General features: G+C 38.5%; 3 protein-coding genes across 4 annotated transcripts in view; 1 reads left to right on the top strand and 2 right to left on the bottom strand.

Moving 5' to 3' along the window:
- Positions 1–124, top strand: part of APPL1 (adaptor protein, phosphotyrosine interacting with PH domain and leucine zipper 1) — a 31108-nt gene extending 30984 nt beyond the window's left edge. The window contains exon 23 of the transcript XR_014229226.1: positions 65–124. The gene's annotated coding sequence lies outside the window, so the exon portion shown is untranslated. The remainder of the gene's footprint in view (positions 1–64) is intronic.
- A 203-nt stretch (positions 125–327) lies between these two features.
- On the bottom strand, positions 328–15257 carry ASB14 (ankyrin repeat and SOCS box containing 14). 2 transcript variants are annotated; one of them, XM_082322220.1, is made up of 12 exons: positions 15185–15257; positions 11862–11901; positions 10486–10697; positions 9901–9956; positions 8387–8518; positions 8132–8290; positions 5876–6121; positions 4062–4233; positions 2528–3071; positions 1822–1975; positions 863–1093; positions 328–408 (listed from the first exon to the last, which is right to left on the bottom strand). In XM_082322220.1, the coding sequence occupies exons 3-11, from the start codon at positions 10611–10613 to the stop codon at positions 900–902; spliced, it is 1785 nt and encodes a 594-aa protein (XP_082178346.1). In that variant the 5' UTR covers positions 10614–10697; positions 11862–11901; positions 15185–15257; the 3' UTR covers positions 328–408; positions 863–899. The 2 variants fall into 2 exon arrangements, with proteins under 2 accessions (XP_082178346.1, XP_082178347.1); XM_082322221.1 differs by lacking the exons at positions 328–408; positions 5876–6121; positions 8132–8290; ... (3 more) ...; positions 11862–11901; positions 15185–15257 and having other exon boundaries at positions 886–1093; positions 4157–4229.
- The window catches only part of DNAH12 (dynein axonemal heavy chain 12), a gene marked incomplete at its 3' end in the record, with an annotated part of 73000 nt that continues 64933 nt past the window's right edge, over positions 13857–21923 (bottom strand). Inside the window, exons 66-75 of the mRNA XM_082322213.1 lie at positions 21438–21578; positions 20500–20637; positions 19366–19599; positions 18756–18941; positions 18125–18228; positions 16921–17125; positions 16073–16210; positions 15503–15594; positions 15185–15252; positions 13857–14047 (exon numbers count right to left, since the gene is read on the bottom strand). Coding sequence (XP_082178339.1) covers positions 13857–14047; positions 15185–15252; positions 15503–15594; positions 16073–16210; positions 16921–17125; positions 18125–18228; positions 18756–18941; positions 19366–19599; positions 20500–20637; positions 21438–21578 — 1497 coding nt within the window. The remainder of the gene's footprint in view (positions 14048–15184; positions 15253–15502; positions 15595–16072; positions 16211–16920; positions 17126–18124; positions 18229–18755; positions 18942–19365; positions 19600–20499; positions 20638–21437; positions 21579–21923) is intronic.

The raw sequence follows: 21923 nt of genomic DNA on the forward strand, positions 1-21923 counted from the left end.
TTGATGAACTTTTTTTTTTTTCCTAAAATACGGACTGAGATCTGTGTATTTTTGGAAAGAACAGGCATGCTGCAGGCCTGCGTGTACCGGGTAAGGCTTCCCAAGACAACTGTGACTGCTGACAGATCGTGCTCCAAAAGCTTAAGCTCCAACTCTATGAAGAGAAGCCCCCAAAACGGCAAGCACGCCTTTGGACAGCACCGGGAAGGAAAGCCCAGTTCTAGAGAGAGCAATCAAAGTACAGAATGGATGAGACACATCGATACCTGAGAAGGAGAAGCAGAACTAAACACGTCTTCCAGAAATAGCGCCTTCTCGTTGAAGCATCGGTATTTCACACTAGCTGCTGTGAGAAGCAGAGGCTGCTGTAGCTGTTAATCCCATTTCACTGCTTAGAATGTGGGACTGCTGAATTGGGTGAAAAAAATAAATCTGCTTAGGCTGCTCTTCAGAACTTCAGAAACAAAAACCCCCCTTCTTGGCAGGAGAAGGGGAGGTACAGGAGACAAAAAGAACCACGTCCCTTCCTGGTGTCAGTGAAATCCCTGACCTCTAACTAAACCCCGAGTTTAACCCTGCAGTGGGGCAGCGTTATCTGTTACAACAGGCTTTAACTTAGCAATAACACAAGGTTTGCAGCCCTGCATTTTACAGTTCCTTTTCACACTAAGCATTTAAAATACCACTGCCGTGGCTGTCAGATAGTTTATATTCCCGTAGACATGTAGAAGGGGCTCGCCAATACTCGCATTCTGGGGTTCTCCCCGCTTTCTCTGGGGGCGAGGGGGGACGCTGGTATTCCTTAATACCCGTAGGAGAGAAAAGCCCAAAAGAACAAAGCAGCTGCGTAAGACAGTCTTACCCACGTCGGCACGCCCTTCAAAACACACAACTAAGAGTTATGCACAGTTGAGGCCGTAGGTTCCTGTGAAGTTTTCCTGTCCGTAAAGATCGTATTCCTTGTATAGTACGTAGTCTTTCAGGCAGTTTGGCAGCGGAAGGAAGGTCATGAAGACGGGACAACGGAGACGCAACCGGCCCATGCACTCCCGTATCTTGAGACGACAAAGGTGCTTCAGAGCACGAGGATTTGCTAGAAATGAGAAGGCGAGACTGACATTAGTAAGTCATTTGTTAAATTTTGTTCAATTTATTTATTCAATACTCCGCTACCTGGAAAACCGGACCTGTCAGAATCTCGCCTTTTTACCTCAGCCCATACATCTCTCGGTTATATTCATAATCACTGGCAGCTAAATCAACGGATTTTGTTTCTGTCAAGCTGGCTAAATGTCGGTTAATGCAAGTTTAAGTAGTAAAGTTTGGGGAATGTACTTTAACCCCAAATAATTGGTGCCAATTTTCTGTCAGCCTGAAGAAGCTACTAAAAGTAAAATTACGAGTCACTACTTCTTAATCTGTATATAAACAAAAAGGACATAGAATTAATCTAGACTAGAATTGAATCTCTTGATTGAAAATAGTAATTTATTAGATTTGTTCCATCAACTTGCGGCAGGGGAAAAGCCTTTCTCCCCTCGAAGAGGGTTATGTTGCATTGTAATTGAAGTTCCCAAGTGCTCTACATAAAATGTGCAGTTACTGTCTTTCACACTTCTGGGAGAAACTTCGTTTAAATCCTACATAGACTGATTTTTGAGAGGTCTCTTACTGTCAGAGCATAACTTTTGGCCTAACAAGGGTCAAGAAAAGCACCGGTCTGGGGTAAAGAAAATGAAAACTAAAATACCACCAACAAAAAAGGCCCCAGTCCCAAACCAGCTTGTTTTGTCACTTCCAACGGAAACATCAGCTACTTACTCAGAATCGAATTGATGTCTGGCCAGAGTTCCTGCTCCTTGAGAACTGCCTCCAGCTTCCAGCAGATACTGACGTGATCGACGTAATCCAACATTACTCGCACTACTTTCCCCGACAGATGCTTCAACCATGCCAAGGTTATTACTTCACAGAACTGACAGGAACAAAATGTTTAATAGGATTAATATTCACTACTCCTGTCACCGAGTTCCGCCTCTGCAGGACAAGAGCAATAAATAACTTCAGCTGAGGGACAGGAAGGAGCGCCCTGTCAGTCAGGGGAGCTTTAGACGTTGTCACAGCTTGCATTAAGCCTTGCTAGTAGAATCTGAAAATCTGAGAGACAGTTATTTTGTAGTAGATCCAAAATGAACTTAAGCAGCTGTGTATTTGGTAACTAAGTGCTTAAAAAGAAGTGCTACCACTCCCTAAGTAGAATTTAGCCAATTCTGTACTGATCATTAGCATATATAATGACATTAGCATATCATTAGCTATATTTTCACAATTCAAAAATATCGTTTATGATAATTTGCTGCCATGAACCAGGCCTCATGGCAACATCTATTTATTTTTAAAGCCTTGTCTATTCCTGTCTTATGGTTTCAAAACTTCCTTTTCTGGCACTGCATTAAGTACGTTTGCAGTTAGTTTTAGGGAGGATACTGGCAGCAGAACAACGTAGGAAGCCATCTGATGTGCTTACCATTGTATCTTTGATAACAGTAGAAGTCCACCCGTCGGTCACGTACTGGGAGTGCGAGCTGTTTCCCCGAGGGCAATCAAAGCAGCGGTGCACATCATACCCGTAGTTCATCAGCATTCGCAACATGACTTCATCTTTCAGAGCATACTGGAGAGCTGATGGAAAATGCGTTGTATTCACTCGGCAGAAGTAGTTGACGTTAGCCCCATGTCGGAGCAGGAGATTCATTAACTCATAGTTGCCCATTCTCAAGGCTATCTGGAGGCAGTTGATGGGATCTTGGTTTGGCAGGGCTCCTGCATTCAACAGCAACTCTGTGGAACAGATATCCCCGTTGGAGACGGCGAAGTACAGCGCTGATTTCCGGTGGTCATCGTAGCCTTTGCGAACCCTTTGAGCCAGCATGAAATTGGCATCAAACCCCGATTTGAGGAGAAACTCAAGGCACTGAGGATGCGCTCCTGCTGCTGCTGAGTGAACTGGACTTATCCCGCTTTCTTTAATGGCATCAAAATTAGTAACGGGAACTAAGTTTTTTAGGGCTCTGAAGAAATAAAAAAAGAAGAATCTCAGAATCTTAAACATATTGGTTCACCTTGCTCAATTTTTGAATTTCTCTGTGTTGCTGGGCTTCAGAACTCATCATGACTGTATACAATTGTCTTAATCTACCAAATCAGCACCGTGGCATGCTATACCTCTGCATTGATTTAACGGCTCACAATTAAATTGTTAGCCAGCAAGGGATACTGACTTTACACCTACTACACATGAAACATTATTCTATGATACTATTATTCGCGAACAACCCCATTCCTTGCTAGAGGAATAATGATTCCTTCTCAACAGAAGCTTTTCCTGAATGTCAAGAGCACAGTGTTATTGCTTAACCTATAGGAATTAGGGAATTAATAGAATAAAATATATTAAAATATGAATGCATAGAATATACAATTTAATATATACATCTAAATTTAATTTATTTTATTTATATATATATATATATATATATATAAATATATATATATATATAAATAGTAACATAGGAATTAAGAATTCTCAGATTCTTAACCACAATGCAGCATTCCTAGTATTGAAGAGCTGGTTCTCACTTATTGGTTGTGATTTCAGCATAAATATCTTCCAGTGACCCTCCTGCCTTTAAAACAGGGATAACTCTTAACCCCTAAGCCTCTTTGATTATTTAGTACGTTTACCCTCCTGTGATGGCTGGAGATGAGGCATACCCAAAGAGGGTAAGGATGTCCCAAGAACCTCAACATCAGACTGGACAGTGTCACTCTTTGAGACAAGTGGGGAAATGCTGTAGGAATTGGTATGTTCACCCTAAAATGATGCAGATTTTATCCTGACTGGTCTCTTACATTCAGACACAGAAAACTCATATTTACACAGTCAAAAAGAATTCCTTCTGCAAAACGACAGATTTCCTGCCTGCTTGGAATAAGGTAGAATTAGCAAAATTAATATTTCTGGTGTCACCATTACTTGATTTCTAAGCATATTAACTCACAGGAAGTGTCCTCTATATGCAGCTCTGTGGATTGGCAAATGACCCGAGTGCTTTGGTACATTGGCATCAGCCCCGTATTCTAGTAAAAGACTCACAGAATCTGGATTCCCTCCTCCTGCTGCTTCGAACAATACAGAAGCACAATCCATTGCCTGTGAAAGAACATCCGCACCTGGAAAAAAACATCAAGGATTTTCACAGTAGTCACTGTAAATATCCAGCAGTAATTAGTATCTCCAACCCTCCAGTGCCACGGTACTGTGGATACTATTCCTCACCAAATAAAACCACTACGGGCATAAACCTTCATGTGGGATCCTTGATCCTGGGAACAAGACGCTCCAAACTGCTTTGGACACGATCACGCAGTAAGACTTGATGCTAGAACTGGGCAAGCAAGGGGTTTGGTTCTTACTCATACAAATCATTGGGTTTTGGCTTACATACAATGTATTTCAGTTCTTCTACTTTACAAAGACCAGACAGATATAACTGTAAATAGGGGAGAACCCAGTATCAAAACAGTTCATCCAATCCAGTTGCAGCACTGCTGAGCTATCATATGAAACTGCCCACCATAAATGTCGTCAGGCCTTCCCTAAGGTGACCTGTCTACATGAGAAAACAATATTGCATTTAAAAACAATTACAACTACTCACTAAAATATTGATATGTTATTTGACTATTATGAAAATGTAGTCCTTATTAGGCCTTTACTTAACTACATCACAACAATCCTCTTGGTGCAGACAGCATTTCATTTTCTTTAGTAAGGAAAGTTACTTGTGCTGCTATTTCTGAAGACGTATCTTACAATAACTAGTTTTAATCCAATCACAGAACTTTCAGAAGACTAATAAAAATGTGTGTAAATAGACTAACTGCTTTAGAGGGAATATATATGTGTGTGTGTGTGTGCGTACATATCTCTCTCTTATAACATGAAATTTAGGTACTAGCAATTCTTTAGACAGACCACAACTCACATGATTTGGCAGTCAAATTCTTCAAATAAATTAAGATGCCATCCAAAAACACAAACAAAATATCTCCTGCAATGCGTCAGATTTACTTGCAGTTTTGCAAAGCATTCACTGATGACTACTACAGTTTGCTACAAGTAAGTAATCTCTAAAAATACATTTGTGTGTGTTTGGCTCTCTTAACCCTACAGGCTGTATACTCAGTAACGTGGTAATACTTCATTCCCTTTCACTTCAGTAATGCAAAGTTTTATTGGCTACTGAGCTAAGAACAATTTTTTGCCTCTGCGTTTAGGAATAATTTTCTCTGTTGGAAAGAGGATTCACTTTGTCCCACTTGGGTTTCAAACACTTCAGTACTAGCACACGTGGCTTACAGTTTCTACTCACGTGAACACCGCCACTGAACCTACATGTCACTAACTCAATCTACGGAGTCGCCAAACAGAAGCACAGAATAGCTGAGGCTGGAAAGGACCTCTGGAGATCATCCAGCCCAACCCTGGGCTCGAGCAGGGCCGGCTACAGCAGCTTGCCCAGGACAGCGTCCAGTCGGGTTTTTAGTCTCTCCAAGGAGGGAGACTCCACAACTCTGAGTGACCTGTTCCAGTGTTCAACCACCCTCACAGAAACAAGTGTTTTCTTATGTTCAGACAGAATTTGCTAGGTTTCAACTGGCGCCCATTGCCTCTCGTCCTGTTACTGGGCACCACTGAGAAGCATCGGGCTGTCGTCTTTGCACCATCCCATCAGGTATTTATAACACCGGCAGGACAGACCCCCACCCCGAGCCTTCTCTTCCTGTGACATCCTATATAATAAAGTCTCACCTTTTTGCAATAAGAGCTCCATAATTTCTGTATGTCCGATCTGTGCAGCCAGTGCTAGAGGTGTGAGCCCATATCCACTGCGAGGGTCAGGATCTGCTCCAGAACGAAGGAGAAGCTTCACCAGATCCTTCCTGCCTAGTCTGGCCGCCTCATGTAAAGCAGTCCTCTCGTGGACACACTGCAGATTCACTTTTGCACCAAAACTTATCAACAAGGAGGCAATCTCATACGAATCATGTTTAATTGCTGCAAGACAATAAGTGAAGTATCAGCCCGAATGTTACTCAACACTATTCTAGGCGCTATGGCTTCTGTTATGTGGCAGCCCAGGAAAGCTTGAGCTGTCCCTTCGCAGCTACACTGAGAAATGTCACACTGCACTGAAAGGTTTAACTTGTCAACAAGTCTCTTCTTTGTTGCCAGGATAACATTAACTATACAAATGAATAATTATATTATTATATTATATTAACTATACAAATGAATAATTTTATGGTAATTTTTTTTTTTTTCCCCTCTCTGTAATCCTCTGTTGCGTTTGGTGATGCAACAGAATGTGACCTTCCTTGCCACTAGGTGGAGATCATAGATAGGGACTCGCAGCAGTCAGGAGCTGGCCTGCTCTTTCATCTTCATAAGCAGTCACCATAATAGGAACCAAAGTTTAAAATGACTGTCATATGCCTTCTTAGCTTAATAAGCCTGATCTGTTAAGTCAGTAAGGATCTTAAAAGAGTAATTTGCATGGGCTCCAGTGAATGGAATGAATAGGCAACACCTTTCCCTCCTCCTCTCTTTGATCTTCCAGGCTCTGCGGGGTAGAACAGCGCGTGCCCTTCACCCAGACAGATTAGGCGGAGAAGCTTCGTGTGCCACAGCTGCTTGAAATACCATTGACAGCATACCGTAGCCTGTAACGTCCCATTATCTGTAACCTACACGGCTGCTTCAGATAAATCCCACACATCCCCTTCTTGGGGGACGGTGCATTTTAACGTAGTGCACTTCAAAAGTATCTAGGAATTCTCTGCATCTTTTCTAAGCAGGCGGCCCTGACCAAAAAGCAGCTTTAGTCATTTCAAAAGGATGGACTGGGGGGCCTACAGATAGGTAGGCTTTGTCCTCTTCCTTTAACAACCGTTTTGAAAAAAACACCCTTCCAATATGGAAAAACTTACAGGTTCATCCAAGAAACTTACAGTGCTCCTTTAGAACTCAGATAATGAGAACATGCTTTCCTTTTTTTGGCTAGGACTCCGTAAGAATAACAGCATCATCGCCCAGATTGGGGGAAGCAAACGAAATGAACATAGAACATTCGTGCAATACATCTTGGCAAAAATATTAGGACTAGTTCTTTACAAATCAAGAATTACAGTTCTTATGCATGCTCAAATTAAAATGGCATTCACACTAGGAGTGATACTAGGTATGGGACCTTCTTCAATCAAAAAAATTCAAAGAGAACTGAACTGAGAATTTAGGCCTGGCTAGCTTCTTCACTTGTCATACTTGGATTAATTCCAACAATGTCTGAATAGAGACAAACACCGTTTTATACTTTAGGTAATGCAGATAAATCAGGCTGGTTTGCTATAATTTTTGAAAACTAAAACCAATTACCATGGGTTTTGGAGAAAGAGAAGCCAATGCAATGAAAGAGATACCATGTAAGCAGAGATTACGGATGTTTTATGCCTGCAGAGATGAAGAACAGTGACAGCATGAAGAAGCAGGAGGACCTGGTTATCTGGCACCACTGCATAAACGATGCCAAGGAACGCAGAGGAAGACAGCCTGGCACGTCATGGAGAAAGCTATTCGGTTCTCTCAGGAAAAAGATGTACGTTCAACCTGAACCTCGAACTCTTTGCAAATGAGAGACAGAAAATGGTAGGCATCTGGAGCTCCCTGTTTTGGATCAGACTTTGGGGAAAGATTTTTAGCTTCTCCTAGTTCTGTTTCCCATACTTCAGTAGACCAGTAAGAATAATACTTTAATTAACAAATAATACTAAGAACTTTGTGGTGAGACTCCCTAACTCGGAACTGTCAGCTCATTTAAAGCCTTGATATCATCTAAGAAAAACAGACAGGGACAGACACATTCAATACCGAGATTAACATTTTTTGCTCCTTATGACAAAATATTTTAGATATTGATTTGAAGTCAAATATGTCAAATTGAAACCTAAAACGTGTAACTGTAACCTCACCTCATTCCCTCACCTCTCCACCCCTAAATAAGGTATTCACCTATAACTAAAGGAGAATCTCCCTCTTCATTCTTAACATTGGGATTGCAGCCATTGAGCAGGAGAAAGCGGACATTGTCTACAAAGCAATTCCTTACTGCCACCAAGAGAGGTGTTTCCCCTTTTAGAGTTGTCTGTTCCCACGTCACAGCACGGGAGGCTGAAATACAGAAAAGAAGAACACATTTGAAGCTGGATCATTCATCAAACCTGACTTGGCAAAACCTTTTGGTGGAAAACCACGAGGACTCCGTACCTTTCAAAGTTATTTCAAGGATGTTCTTATTTAGCTGTGCTGCAGCTTCATGCACAGGAAGCCAGCCTTGCTGATCTGCTTCTTCAAAAGCAGAACTGTGCCTCACCAACTTCATCAAGGCCTCTTCTTGGCCTGCGATATTTTAAGACAGACACATATCCCATTACTCATCATAAAATAAAAATCAGGCAACTAATATACTGAGTGCCATTTATCCCATCAGTGTTATCTAGAATAAACAACTTGCTTTGTCAAAGCAATGTTTTCTCACAGGGTGGTTTACGTGAATGGAACAATCAATGGTTGACATTGACTCGCAAAGCATTTTGAATTATACATTGAAAAAACTTACTTATAACGAATATGACTAAAATATTTCAAATACAATCCTCCCTTATGAGCAATAGTGCATCTAAGCTTAATGTATAAAACAGAAACGGGTGTCCTAGTGAAACTGTAGGAAAAATACTTAGGCTGGCAAAAGTAAAATGAAGCTGATTTAACAGGACAAGACCTATCTCATTATTCCTGCTTTTACTAACAATCTTAGTGGAACTTTAATCAACACAGACGATTATGTTTCCAATTTCATATCTCACCAAGAAACAGCAAAACTTTCTTGGCTGCAGTGCCTGTTTAAGTAGAGGCCTGGTTTCTGCTCGTGTTTTTTATCCCACCATTCCTGGGAGAAGGCAGTCTGCCCTCCTGTTACCTACAACTCTAGGGTGAAGGGACAGACCACTCTCAATCTCTGCTGCTGAAGTTCTCCTGCATATGGAAGAATTACGTATTCATAAGGCCAGAAAGCAAGTGTAACTAGAGTTTAGGCATGTTCTTCATAGTGTACGGAACATATATATCCTCTGCCTTTCCAGAAAAGACTTGGTTTCTTGATTCCTACTCCACTAAATATCTAACTACTTACTATGACATGTATAAAGACTGCACTGAAGGTTTCCCACTGCCAGACAACTGTCCTAACAACTGTACTACCTATGCTCATTGTTTCCTTATCTCTGTGACTCAGTATATAAATTGATTACAGCACAAAAAGTAGAAGTTTCAGAAAAGCAGACTAAGAGCATCTCATATAGGAATACACTAAATTTTGGCAGTTAAAGAACAATTCTGTAACACTCTTCAGGTAGAGAAGGGATTTTAATCTGGATATCTCACAAAGTGAAATGCCTTTAGGCAGCATTAATTGGCTGGGGGCCTTGCCATCCTGTTGTTTATTTTACAAGAAAGGCCTGGCATTGTACCCTAATTCCAGGAGACGAAGCACTGGAATCCAAGAGGAGTGACATTTGAACCCATCCCATTACCATGTCCCTATCTCAGAAGTTAGCTTTCGGGTGTCCCATTTTTAGTTGCATTGCTTCTCCCAAAACTATATAAAGAAAAACTGCACTTAAATCAGGTGATCAAACGCCTAAAATGTAGGCATTGCTCAGCAACGCAATACCCAAGTGATTCCTAGGCGTGTAGGCTTAGTGTGGTGTATTTGTACTTAACTGTCCGAATTGCTGCAATTATCTTTCCATGTTCTTTACTTGCAATACACTGGAAACTGCATAAACAGAACGAAAATAAAGTGAGAAGTAAAAATTAATGTGAAGTTCAGGGTATAACTATACCTTAATTTAAATACTGAAGTCTAGACTACATGTTAGATTTCTGTAAGTTACGTAGGTTTTGTCAGGGTTTAACACATTAAAACACTTTTTTTGTTGGTCTTCCCCTGCCACTATAAATATTGGATTTTTCACACAAAGGCCAACAATTAAATACTAAAATGAGGGAAAGCTACCATACCAATCTATTTTTACATCACATACTTCTCTTCTCCATACAGCCTTGTACTCATTTAGATATTGATGTAAAACGTCACCGGAAAGTTTCACACATTCTGTATTTTTGAAGAAATGGGCATACTTTTTCAGGGAGATCACTTTTTCAAGTGATCTACCCTTGGTTTCCAGTATCCGCAAGACAAGGTCAGAGCAATACAACACATGAAGTCACAAAGGAAAACAAGGTTACTACATGCTTATAATAATGCCAAGAAAACACCCAGAATAGAGGCAATAACTTATTACCTTTCATCCTCTGTTGCACTGCCACTTGTTTCAATTTTATGCCTATCTTGTAAGCTTTCCTGAATGGCTTGTTGGGTGGGGAGTTCATCATCAGAATCACCATCAAACATAGATATAGAATTATACATGGCAAATCAGCACAACCTGGATCACTTTCTGTCGGGAAACACTGCTTTTTAATTGGAAGCAGATGGTAAATCTTCAGGTTAAATCTGGAGTAACAGAAACAACAATTGCTGTTTAAGCATCAAGAGAAATGAAACACAGTTTAAATTAAATGAATTGGAACTTCTCCATCTCAAGCTCCAGCCTTCTCCCAGGTATTTAAGCTTGCGCTGCTAAGAGTGATTCTATGCAGAACAGAGTAAAGGTTTTCTATTCCAATAGCATGTGCTAGTTTTTATCTCTGTTCCTCAGACTGAACATACAGAATAGCTACTTGTTCTGGCATTACGTATTAGAAAGCAACAAAAATAAGTAAAACTTAAGTTTTCAGATAAATAATCATTCCCTCTTAAGTCTTTTAGACACTCAAATATCATCACAATTGTGCTCTGATGTCTCCTTAGTAGAAACACAGATGTGCAATAAGACTTGGGAGGTTTTTTCAGTTTGTTCACAGAGGGCCTGCAAGTGAAGGGCAAGTGAAGGACATGACATTTTTTAATAATAGCTTTTGTTCAAACTGTTTCAGCAAAGATATTGTTAGGGCTGTATCTTGTACTCAGGAAAGTATTGTAGATTTGTGCCATTATGTGCATCAGCCTTCCAACTGGAACAACAAACTCCATGCTTGAAAAAAGACCAACTTTACCACCTTATGTACATAAGCTACAGCCACTTAGAATGGATAAACTTACAATTCCGCATTCTTCATCAATGCATGCCTGTTTTTTTCTAATACTCTTAAGGGATATATATAAAATACTGCAAATATATATATCCAAATACAGGCAGAAATAAAAGATACTGGTGTAACCACAATGGAGTTAATTTAAAAAAAAAAAAAAAAAAAAAAAAAAAAAAAAAAAGAAGAAGCTTAAGAATTGCTTTAGCTTAGAAAAAAAAAGTTCGCCAAATGGAAAGGGTTCAATTAAAAACATTTTTACCCTTCTAAGATTGTGGAGCATAGAAATGAAGCCCATTGATCCTATTTGTTAAGTCTAAATGTTAAAATTTAAGAAGAAATAATAAAAAATTATTAACAATCACAACAATCATTAAATGGTGTAGATGTGTGCACACATTAAATGTGTATAGACGTACACTGTTATATGCATAAGCAGTCACACTGTTCTTGTGTATATTCAGCTACATGCTATTATAGATAAAAATGACAGATGTTCTGTTAGGCTCAAACCTCTCATCTGTTTTACCTTATCAAAGCTTCCACTTTTGTCTTTCAAGAAGGTTGGCCTGAAAAAAACAACCAAAAATACAGGGTAAAGCAAAATAAAATGAATAAGTAAAACTGAAAGCAAATGAATAAATTAGCAAAACGAATAAGGACAGCAAAACGAAGGAAGTTGTCAACATGCCACTTACAAAGTTCGGAATAATTCTAGAAACATCTTAAGTTGAGCAGCAGTAATTCATAGCAAACCTGCATCATTTGTTACCTGATCCACCTAATGTGTGATTGCAAGGCCTTGCTCTGTAATTACACATGTAGCAAAAAAGAGAAATCTATTAACAAAATATACAGACAAGTAACTGTTAGTATTCGATTATACCTATAGTACCATGAGTATATAAACATTTTAAATCCAGACTATTTCTTTTATCTAAACAGACTACTAATTTTCCTATGAATTGAGAAAATAGACTGTTTTTCCTCACCTTCTGAAAGAGGGAAGACCTCACACTTTGAAGAAGTGATTATTCAGTTGAAAGTGATATTTTCAGGATTGAAAATGATCTCAGCAGAGCCTATGTCCATTAATAGCTCACTATAAATACCCGATCATAAGATACTCTGGGACTTTCTCCATGTTTCTTTCATACAGGTTAGTTATGTCTAATAATCTGACCTGACAAACGGTGTTCGCAAAAGAAGGAATTAAAAGTCCAGTTTCTTTGTAAAAATACTCTTGTTAAAAGTTTTTGGAATGAGAATTTGAGAACTCTAAGTAGTAACTATTACATTATGGAAAGAAAATTCTTTAGTGCTTTCCTAAGAGAGTAAACTGAAGATACTGTTACGAACTTACTTTTAAAAGGGTAAGACAGTGTAAAAAGAAAAACTAAAACCAACAATAGAAGTAAACACAAATAAGCAAATAAAATCAAGCAAGAACTCTATTAAAATTACTATGTGTTTCTGATTGATTACTCACAATTCACATATTGATATAAATAGAAAAGCAAACAAAAGATAAACATATAGAGTCCTTAAAGGGAAAAGCACAGTTTCAGAAAGATCTATGCTGAAAACTCACGCTGGGGTAACACACAATAAGCGGGGAAATGAAGGACGTAGATGCTTGCTTACAATAGTGAAGGTGGGATGGAGTGAGACTTTCATATGCTTAATGTATTCCTACTGTATTTTATAGAGGGATCCTTACAAAGAAATGATGATGGCTGTGTCTGAACGCAAGGAGGAAATAGTTCTTTGCTAGAGGAGATCTAGGAAGAATGCTTGAGGAATTTTTTTTTTTTTTTCCTAAAGAAAACCAAAGTGCAGAATCAGTGAAGGAACTGAAACTGGACTGCCTCTCTGGAGCAACAGGGAAACAGATAACATTTTATTGCAGGCGGCCATAAGGGAGATTTTATAATTTATTCTTCACGGAAACTATTTGGAAAAAACCTCTTACAGAAATCAGAATATCTGAATTAAATCCTGAAAAGATGAATTTGCTGCGGAAGGCAGGCATCAGAAGTACCTACTGTAGATAGTTAAATGATTTTTCATACTGTAATCTTTGCTGTTGCTATGACAGAACATAGGCTATACATAAACCCAGACTGAAATCCCCAACTTACTACGTACTAGCTTTCCATTCACATGATTCAGCACTCTTAATGCTTCAAGTTCATTAACTGTAATGTTTCTCTCAGAAAGTGCAGACTGTTTTCATTTTCCATTAAGATATATTTTGTGATATTCAAGTAATGCATAAAATTGACGTTTACACATTAATAATATTACCAAAGGCTAAAATCCTAGCCATATCTTTCAGATTGTAAAGACACTAATGATAATACATACTTATTTAAGACAAAATATTGAGGATCAGAAAATATTTGCATGCCCTCTTTTAATATAAAACATTCCAGATGTTTCTTTTACACAGTATGTTCCACTTCCTCTGTAAGCCAACAAAAAGAATGGGATCTTGTGACGCCTGTATCTGAACTGTCCAAAATTAGTCATCCAGCTGGCAGAGCAACGCAACACCTCGCTTGATCCAGTGTTGAACTGGTTTATCTGTGTTAAGCGTCAAAGCTATGACGAAGTTAGTAGAATGTCCAGTAGTAGATAAGATTCCTTTACGCTCGCTTGTCTTGTAGAGTGGGCAAACATATGCATTAGATTTCTTTATGTCCAATTTCATAGCTTCAAAAAAAACCCAAAATAATATATTACATTAATCAGATCTATTGTCAGAAACATAACCTGCATACAAATATTATGTATTTACAGTAACATCCTTAAAACTAAATAAAAATGCAAAATTGTTTTGTGAGTTAACATCATAAAATCACCTGGCTTTTTCTTGTGTTTCCTTGTGTGGTTTGTTTTGTTTTTAAACCCAACTAATTTAACTAATTCGCTTTCAGGACTTGACGCCTTTCTGTGATTCTACCAACTTTGTAATCATTCAAAGACATATTAAAAATCTGAATAGGTACATAGTTAAAGCATAGGTTATACACGAGCTTTTAACAGCTCCACAAGGATTCTGGTCCAGCAGCCACAGAACCTAACTGCAATTCAAGTCACCTGAGATCCAACAACACAACTCTGCAGGAACTCTTTGTATGCCTAGACTGCTTACGTGCAACTTGTGCAAAGTCTAAAGTCATGCACGTCTGAACAGATCCATCCAACCTCAAGAGAAAGCACAGGCAGAAAAAGTGGAAACTTTATAAGACCGCCTATTAGCTAATAACAGCTAAGTTGCAACCTTGCAGTAGAAAGTCCTGCTTCAGTGAATAAAGAAAACCAGGGATTTACTGCTCCTGATCAAAGAAAACAAGAGTTATGGAAAAATATCTTACTAGTATGACAGACTACTGGCATAGCAGCTAAAAATAACCTTAACAACCCTTGCTAAATCATGTGAGGTAAAACACTGAGCCTCTGTAAGTCCATTAAAAGTTCTCCTCAACTTCAGTAGGGCCAGGAATTCAAGCACCATGTGCTTTCCTACTCAAATGAACTTTTTGGTTGAAAAATAGATTGGGCAGCACCTAACCGTATTTATAAAAATTCATTTAACTAGTCCGTTCATCTAATCCCTAATTATAAACACCTGGGGGGAGAGGGACAGGCCTATTGCTCAGATGAGATGAGACTGAGTCAAGCTAGCAGGCCCAATTTTTAACGTAAAAGTCATAGGTCAGATGTACACTAATTCCATGCGCATTCAGGTACTTCCGTGAGGGTAGGAGCATTGATCTTCTGTAAAAAAGGAATCCACTGTTGCAATTTCTTGTTGAATAGCTCACACTTCAGTGAAATTATACTCACTTGGCTTTATCCAAATGATTGGCATCATATCGAAGAGCAATTTGGGATACTGCTCAGCTAACATTCCCCTGGTGAGAGAAAGCAACAAAGTAATCGTTTGTGGCTTGGCGTTAAACCAAAGCGGGTTTTGATGTGTGTTTTTTGGTTGTTGCTTGTTTGTTTAGTTTAGGTTTATTTCTTCCCCATTTTCCATGCATGAAAGAGTATTTCATTTGATGTGTTATTTCAATAATATGAAAAGTATCACTTAAAATATTGAAGCAAATCTTGCTTGAGCACTTAAGAAAGCTTTCCATAGTAAAACACACTGTTACTGACTTGGTCCTGTCCCAGCGAGCTCCGTCTAAAAATAATCCATGGATATAAACACCATCTTCTGGTGCAGTATCAGCAGTATCCTGAGGAACAACCTACAAGAAGTAAGTGTTCTATGTTATTAAACTTTCATAGCTGTTTGCTTTTTGAGGTATTATGCCAATAGCCAATTTTCAGAAGATCAATCCAAAATGAGAATAATACAGCAATACCTTCCTTTTAGTACTACTTTTATACAAAACTATAAAGATAGCAGATTTCTGTAGGTTTGTTAATTGCCTTTATGGTAGGTTATAAAATAAGGCTTTAATCACACAGACAAATATGTACTCTATAGGCTGTTTTCTTGAGTGGAGGTCCAGGTCCAATGATACAACAGCTTTTAATTATCTCTTTCACGTATGTTATTTAACATGCCTAGCTTACCAAAGAATTAAACATGTGTCTTCAAATTGCAGTGAGTTAGTTGGAAAACGAACCTTCCAGTCAGATACTTACTATATCTCACTGCAACATCAGAACTCAGTTTAATAAAACTTATAAAAACTTACAAAATTTATAATTTATCTCTACCTGAAATTCATATCCCAGAAGGTCAATAGGGATCCTGTGCTTCCTGGCATAGTTTTGCATTGCTCCAGTTAAGAAAGCTTGAGTAAAATAGAATCCCGACAGCCAAAATACCGTGGGCTTCCCTAATTCATACCAATCCTGGAAAGAGGAAAATGCCACATTTAACGATCAGAAAGACAAATCCCATATTGTTTGACCATTTCCTACATAACTGTACTCAGAAAATCTAAGTGAAGCCTATCACTCCTTTCCCAATGCTCCTTTAATGTAAAGGACAAGAACCCCAGGCACCGCTGCAGGTGTGGGGAGGAGCGGCTGGGAGCTGCCCGGCGGGAAAGGGCCTGGGGGTGTTGGTTGACAGCCACCTGAACATGAGCCAGCAGTGTGCCCAGGTGGCCAAGAGGCCCAATGACATCCTGGCCTGTATCAGGACTGGTGTGGCCAGCAGGAGCAGGGCAGGGATCGTCCCCCTGCGCTGGGCACTGGTGAGGCCGCCCCTCGAATGCTGTGCTCAGCGCTGGGCCCCGCACCCTAAGAAGGCCATGGAGGGGCTGGAGCGTGTCCAGTTGCTCTCTGCAACTGCCTGAAAGGAGGCTGGAGCCGGGGGGGTCGGTCTCAAGCTGCGCCAGGACAGGTTTGGGTTGGATATTAGGAAAAACTTCTTCACTGAAAGAGTAGTCGGGCACTGGAACAGGCTGCTCAGGGAAGTGGTTGAGACCCCATCCCTGGAGGGATTTAAAAGCCGAGGAGATGTGGTGCTGAGGGACATGGTTTAGTGGTGGGCTTCTATGACAAATTATATGAAGAAGTAGATTAAATAATTGGTAGTACTGCCTCTTGTACATTACCTGTAAAAATTTCAGCCTTTCTAGAAAATCTAGAATATAGCTCCCTAGTGGTTTTAGACTTGGGTATGAACGTTTAGCCCAATTCTCAGGAACTTTTCCAATAAGTAGACTGCCACACACAGCCTCCAGTTCAGCATCCATAACAACCAGTCCTTTTATGGCTTTCTTCAGGTTAATTAGTGTAATACGAATAGTTCGGATTAAACTAGAATTAAAATATAAAACAGAATTTTCACATGTTTTGCATAATTTCTAAAACACGACATCCTCACTGGAAAAAAAAAAGAAAAAACAGGATTATGGAACCATCTATAGAACTCATATAGCTGCTACATAAATGCGTAATTAGCTACATCTGTAAAGTCATGGATTTATGCATTTGTGCTGATTTATTTAAGACTAGGAACAGTTTAATAAATTATTTTGTTATCTCTGATATACTCTGTATTGTTTGGTAAGAGGATAAATTTGGAACTCCAAACGTATACACCCTATACTGGATGAAGGAAAAAGGTTTAGATTACAAAAGAAGAGGCGGCATCTGCAACAAAGGAAAACTTGGAGACTGAAGGCCAGGGATCATTACTGAAAGTTTGGGAGAGAATCAAGATCTATAGATTATAGATTTATAGATTTGTAATCCTAGGAGAATAAATGTGAAAATGAGGTATAGGAAGAAGGACATCAAGAAAGGGGGGGGGGGAAGGAAAATTTAGAACAGAAGCATATGAGACAATAAAGGAATAAGCAGAAATATTTCCAACTATCTAGGAAAATGTTTCGTAAACAATAACTGCGTGTATGACAGTTTCTAACCCCTTTACCCTACGGGTCAAAAATACAAAGAAAGTAAAATACAATCTGAGATAAAGAAAGAGAAGTAAAAGAAAAAAAAAAGGAAAATAAAGATATTGTTCACATTCTCTTTTTGAAGTGTCTTCTCAGACTCCCTTCTTCTATCATGTATTTTTCTCTTTCATTTCATTTTGCCATTACATCATTTTTCCTGACATCTGTCCTACATTCTGACTTTCCACAAGGAGTAATGGTGCTTGGACTGCACATATCACTGCAGTCAATAAGAAGGGAACAAAATAAATAAATAGCATATTTCACAGAACATAGTTTACAGCGTACGATTCACATGAAAATTTCTGCAAATGGAATGATTCGGGTTACATTCAATAAAGTACAACACTCTTACTTGTTAAATCTTTCCATTTCTTGCACCAACACAGTGTTCATACTTTCTTCATATCTCACAGGATACTTATTTAGGCAACCGTCAATGTCAAAATCATTGGGAAGCTGTAAATGACAACATATTTGGAAATCATTCCATATACCATTATGCATCAGTATTATTTTAAAAGTACGCAGATGTGAAAAATTGCAGAATAATAGATACCGTTAAACTTTCTGATGAGTACCTCATCAATACAGTATTTAGTAGTTTAATCCAAATAAAAATTATGGGGTTTTTTAAAGTGATGTTTACCTTTTAAAAAACACCTACAATTTTTCATACCATGAAAAGTTATGAATATGTTTCAATTTTATTAATTTTAAACTTGTTCACATGAATCAATCAACTGTTCTTCCAAGCTGTGTTTGCTCTGTTTTCTCTCTCTGTTTCCTATCTCCTACCTACTTAAAATTGCTTTCAACCAAAATATAGCTGTGGTCTGTTACAGCCACACAAGTTCTTACTTTCATATTGCACTAAGTTCCTCGCAGTAGGTTTTTCCTCTAACACAAAATGAGGTTCACACTGAAGATTCTAGACTTTCTGGTTTGTAAAAAGATAAATTGGAGTCATTGGTATAATACAATACCTTGCTGAGAATATCATCTGCAATTTCATAGAGAGTGCTGTCACTGCCTCCAGAAGTTCCCTGAGTGCCGCCTCCTTGTGTTAAAAGCAGAGATTCAAAGAGGATCTTAGTTTGCTGAAGATCTTTTGAAATATCCACATTTTCATGCAAACCAAATACCTCTGGTTGCTGACTAAAGGGAAGACTCTAAGACAAAGTAAACAATAAACATCTGCATGAGATAAAGTAGCATGCTAGGAATTAGATCCAAGTCTTTAAGAAGCTGAGTGAAAAACTACCACTGACTTCAACTGAAGGTGGATAAGGACCTTAATGGTAGGTATTTGCAGACGGTATGACTGGTGATAGAGCCATCACCTCACTTACAGAAAGCCATTTCCAAGGAATTCTTCATTATCTATGCTAGGTCCTCCTGTCTGCTTACTGATTCCCTCTCCCTCTCAGAAACATTCTAGATCATAGCAAGTATCATGCATGGATGTTAGGCAAGAAGCCGAGCACACAGTTTAATGTGCTGGAAAACAACCTTTTTAACACAGAGAAGCCTTTAAGGATTGCTTTTTAGTGCATCATCATTATAACAGCTCAAAATCTTGTTGCTACTTTTTACCTTAATAAACTCAATGTAGTCCTCATATGTGCCTTTGGGTGGAGCATAATAGTTGCCACTGGGAGAAAAAGTGTAACGAGGATTTTCAATTATGTCTGGATTATAGAAGTCATCCAGCATTGTCAGCAGCAAGCGTCTGTCCCAGTCATCTGTCACTCGACCTCCATAGTTGCACTCACCAGTTAGGTAAGATATAGCTTCAAAAGGAACGTGACTATATTCATTTATGAATAACTGAAACAGAAGACATGAGTAATTCTAGAGACGAAATACCAGCAGAACAACGGTGTGACCTACAGACTAAAGGGTTGGAGGCTATAGCGCATGCAAAACTGCAGTTTATGGAGTTTTCTTCCTAAGTGTTGGAAATTCAAATTCTGAAATCTTTTTTCAGGTAAAATTACTGTTTAAAATAAAGAGGAGTTAGTAGTAAAAGCCTCTTATGAATATCCAAACTAGTAAGTCGCCCAAGTCATTCTTGAATTCTTTACAAGTGCATAGTTTTTCCAGCCTAAACTTTCTAGATGGACACTTTTCTGTGTCATAAAGAAATGTGCATTTCACATATTTTTTCTTCCAATCTTCAGAACCCTCTGATCTCTTCCATTAACTTCTTGATAACTTTTCCAACTGTTCAGCCCCAACGTCTGTAATTAACAGTTTTAGCTCTCCTGACTTTTCTACACAGGGCCTGCAGAAGCCTCAAGGTCAAGTAGTGTTCAGCATTTCATTTTAGGGTAGAAGTACAGTTTGAGGCTCTGTTTAACTGTAAAAAAAAATTCCTCCTCCTAACCACAAAAACTACCATAATAGGTGACTGTCACTGACATGGTGTTACTTAAAGCACAGTGAGCTCTTATATATGGCAATTCTAACTCCTATTATACTCATGTATACTCATTATATTCCATATGTCTGTATGAATCTAAATCTCACAAAGAACAATTTTAAATTTTATTTCATTTGTAATTCTGAAAATATTTATAATATGATTGATATCCCTTGCCTTTGTAGCTGAAGTCATGAAAATCTATGAACACTTGATGTAACTTAAGTGTATCGCTCCTTTTTGACTATCAGCTCATTTCTATGCTTCGCAAGATCAGAGTTAAAGGCAGCATTAGATGATTTTACCTGCAGCTGTCTGATACTGATTCGCAAGTCCGATTCATTAAATCCATAGGGTATATTCCAACCAAGAGGCCCAAATTTTCTTCTCTCCTGAACAAGAGCATGGAAAAAACAAACTCCAAAGAGCAGTTTCTCCCATACCTTTGAGAAAAACAAACCAAAAAAATACTATTAACTAGCCTGTATGCTCATGCTAGTCTGTAACTTATACGGAGAACACACCATTTGATTACCACTCTCCATCTAGGGTTTAAACACAGGCAACTATTAAGTATGCTGTGGTTATTTGACTTGGGAACAAGCACCCACAGAGTTGCCCCATATGCAAGCACATTTAGCTAGTTCCTCAAGTACACAAGATTTTTCTCTTCTTCCATGTAAAGGGCAGCTGACCTCGTAAGAATTCAAATAGCACCAGATATTTATTTTTAAGGCTCATTAGACAAACATAAAATACAGATGTATTGTTTAACATAAGTCCTCAGACGCACCCACTTACACCTATGTATACTGTTTACCATACTCATGTCTCTGAGTAATCCCACGGTTTTTTCACTTCCTTCACAGGTAATGATTAGCTAAGTGGTTCATCACTCGCCAGGAAGACATATGGGCACTGCAGTACTGGTCCCTGGCAGCACAAAAAGATCTTCTCAGTGCTTACCATCTCAATAATGATAGGTATGCCCTACTAATGAACGTTCAGAGTTTACATACATTGTGTAATGTGTGTGTAATATGTATGTGATTTAATAAAGTCTAAGAAACCATTTTAAATTTTGCCATGTGAGATTACCTGGCAGAGTAATTCTCATCATCTTTGTCATTGCAAAACCTGAACTTAAACCATAGTAAAAATTTTAGCTTATAATATTCAATGGACAGAAATCAGTAACAGAAAAAAAAGAAAGACTAAAACTGCCAAGAGACAGGCACATTACCAGCTCCTTTTCAGGGCATCCAGAGAAGAATGCAGGATCAGAAATAGGATCAGAAAGAAATGACTGCAGTAGGTTTAACCGAAGACCAGTAGGAGGTTCATTTGTCACCTTCACTCCATTCTGCAGAATGGTTACTGGAAACTAGAAATGAAAAATAGCAAAACTGCATTCAGAAAGTGTGGAATAGATGCTATCTTATTATAACAATATATTATTACTCTGTGTTTGTTAGATAAACAATTATCTGTAAGAAATTACATTTTAAACATCAACAGCTTTTAAAAAAAATTCTCAAAGGCATCAAGAAAGCAAGACCTTGCTGTAAACAACAAGCCTATATTTTAAAATGTTTTTTTGGTATTCAACACCTCAAAAATAAAATGCAAAATTAAATTTTTGAATTTATGTGAAACAAAACCTCGGTAACAGCATAAAAACTTCTTAATTATATACGCTGGCAAAATGCAGTTCCATCCACTAGTACAC

The sequence above is a fragment of the Platalea leucorodia genome, assembly GCF_965183815.1.
Source record: "Platalea leucorodia genome assembly, chromosome: 9".
Classification (NCBI taxonomy): Eukaryota; Metazoa; Chordata; class Aves; order Pelecaniformes; family Threskiornithidae; genus Platalea; species Platalea leucorodia.

Coding starts and splice junctions, on each gene's coding strand:
- ASB14 (XM_082322220.1), bottom strand. CDS start 10,613: ATGTATAATTCTATATCTATGTTTGATGGTGATTCTGATGATGAACTC. Junction 8,291..8,386: donor CCTTGAAATAACTTTGAAAG/GTACGGAGTCCT, acceptor TCTGTATTTCAG/CCTCCCGTGCTGTGACGTGG. Junction 3,072..4,061: donor GCATATAGAGGACACTTCCT/GTGAGTTAATAT, acceptor TTATTTCTTCAG/AGCCCTAAAAAACTTAGTTC.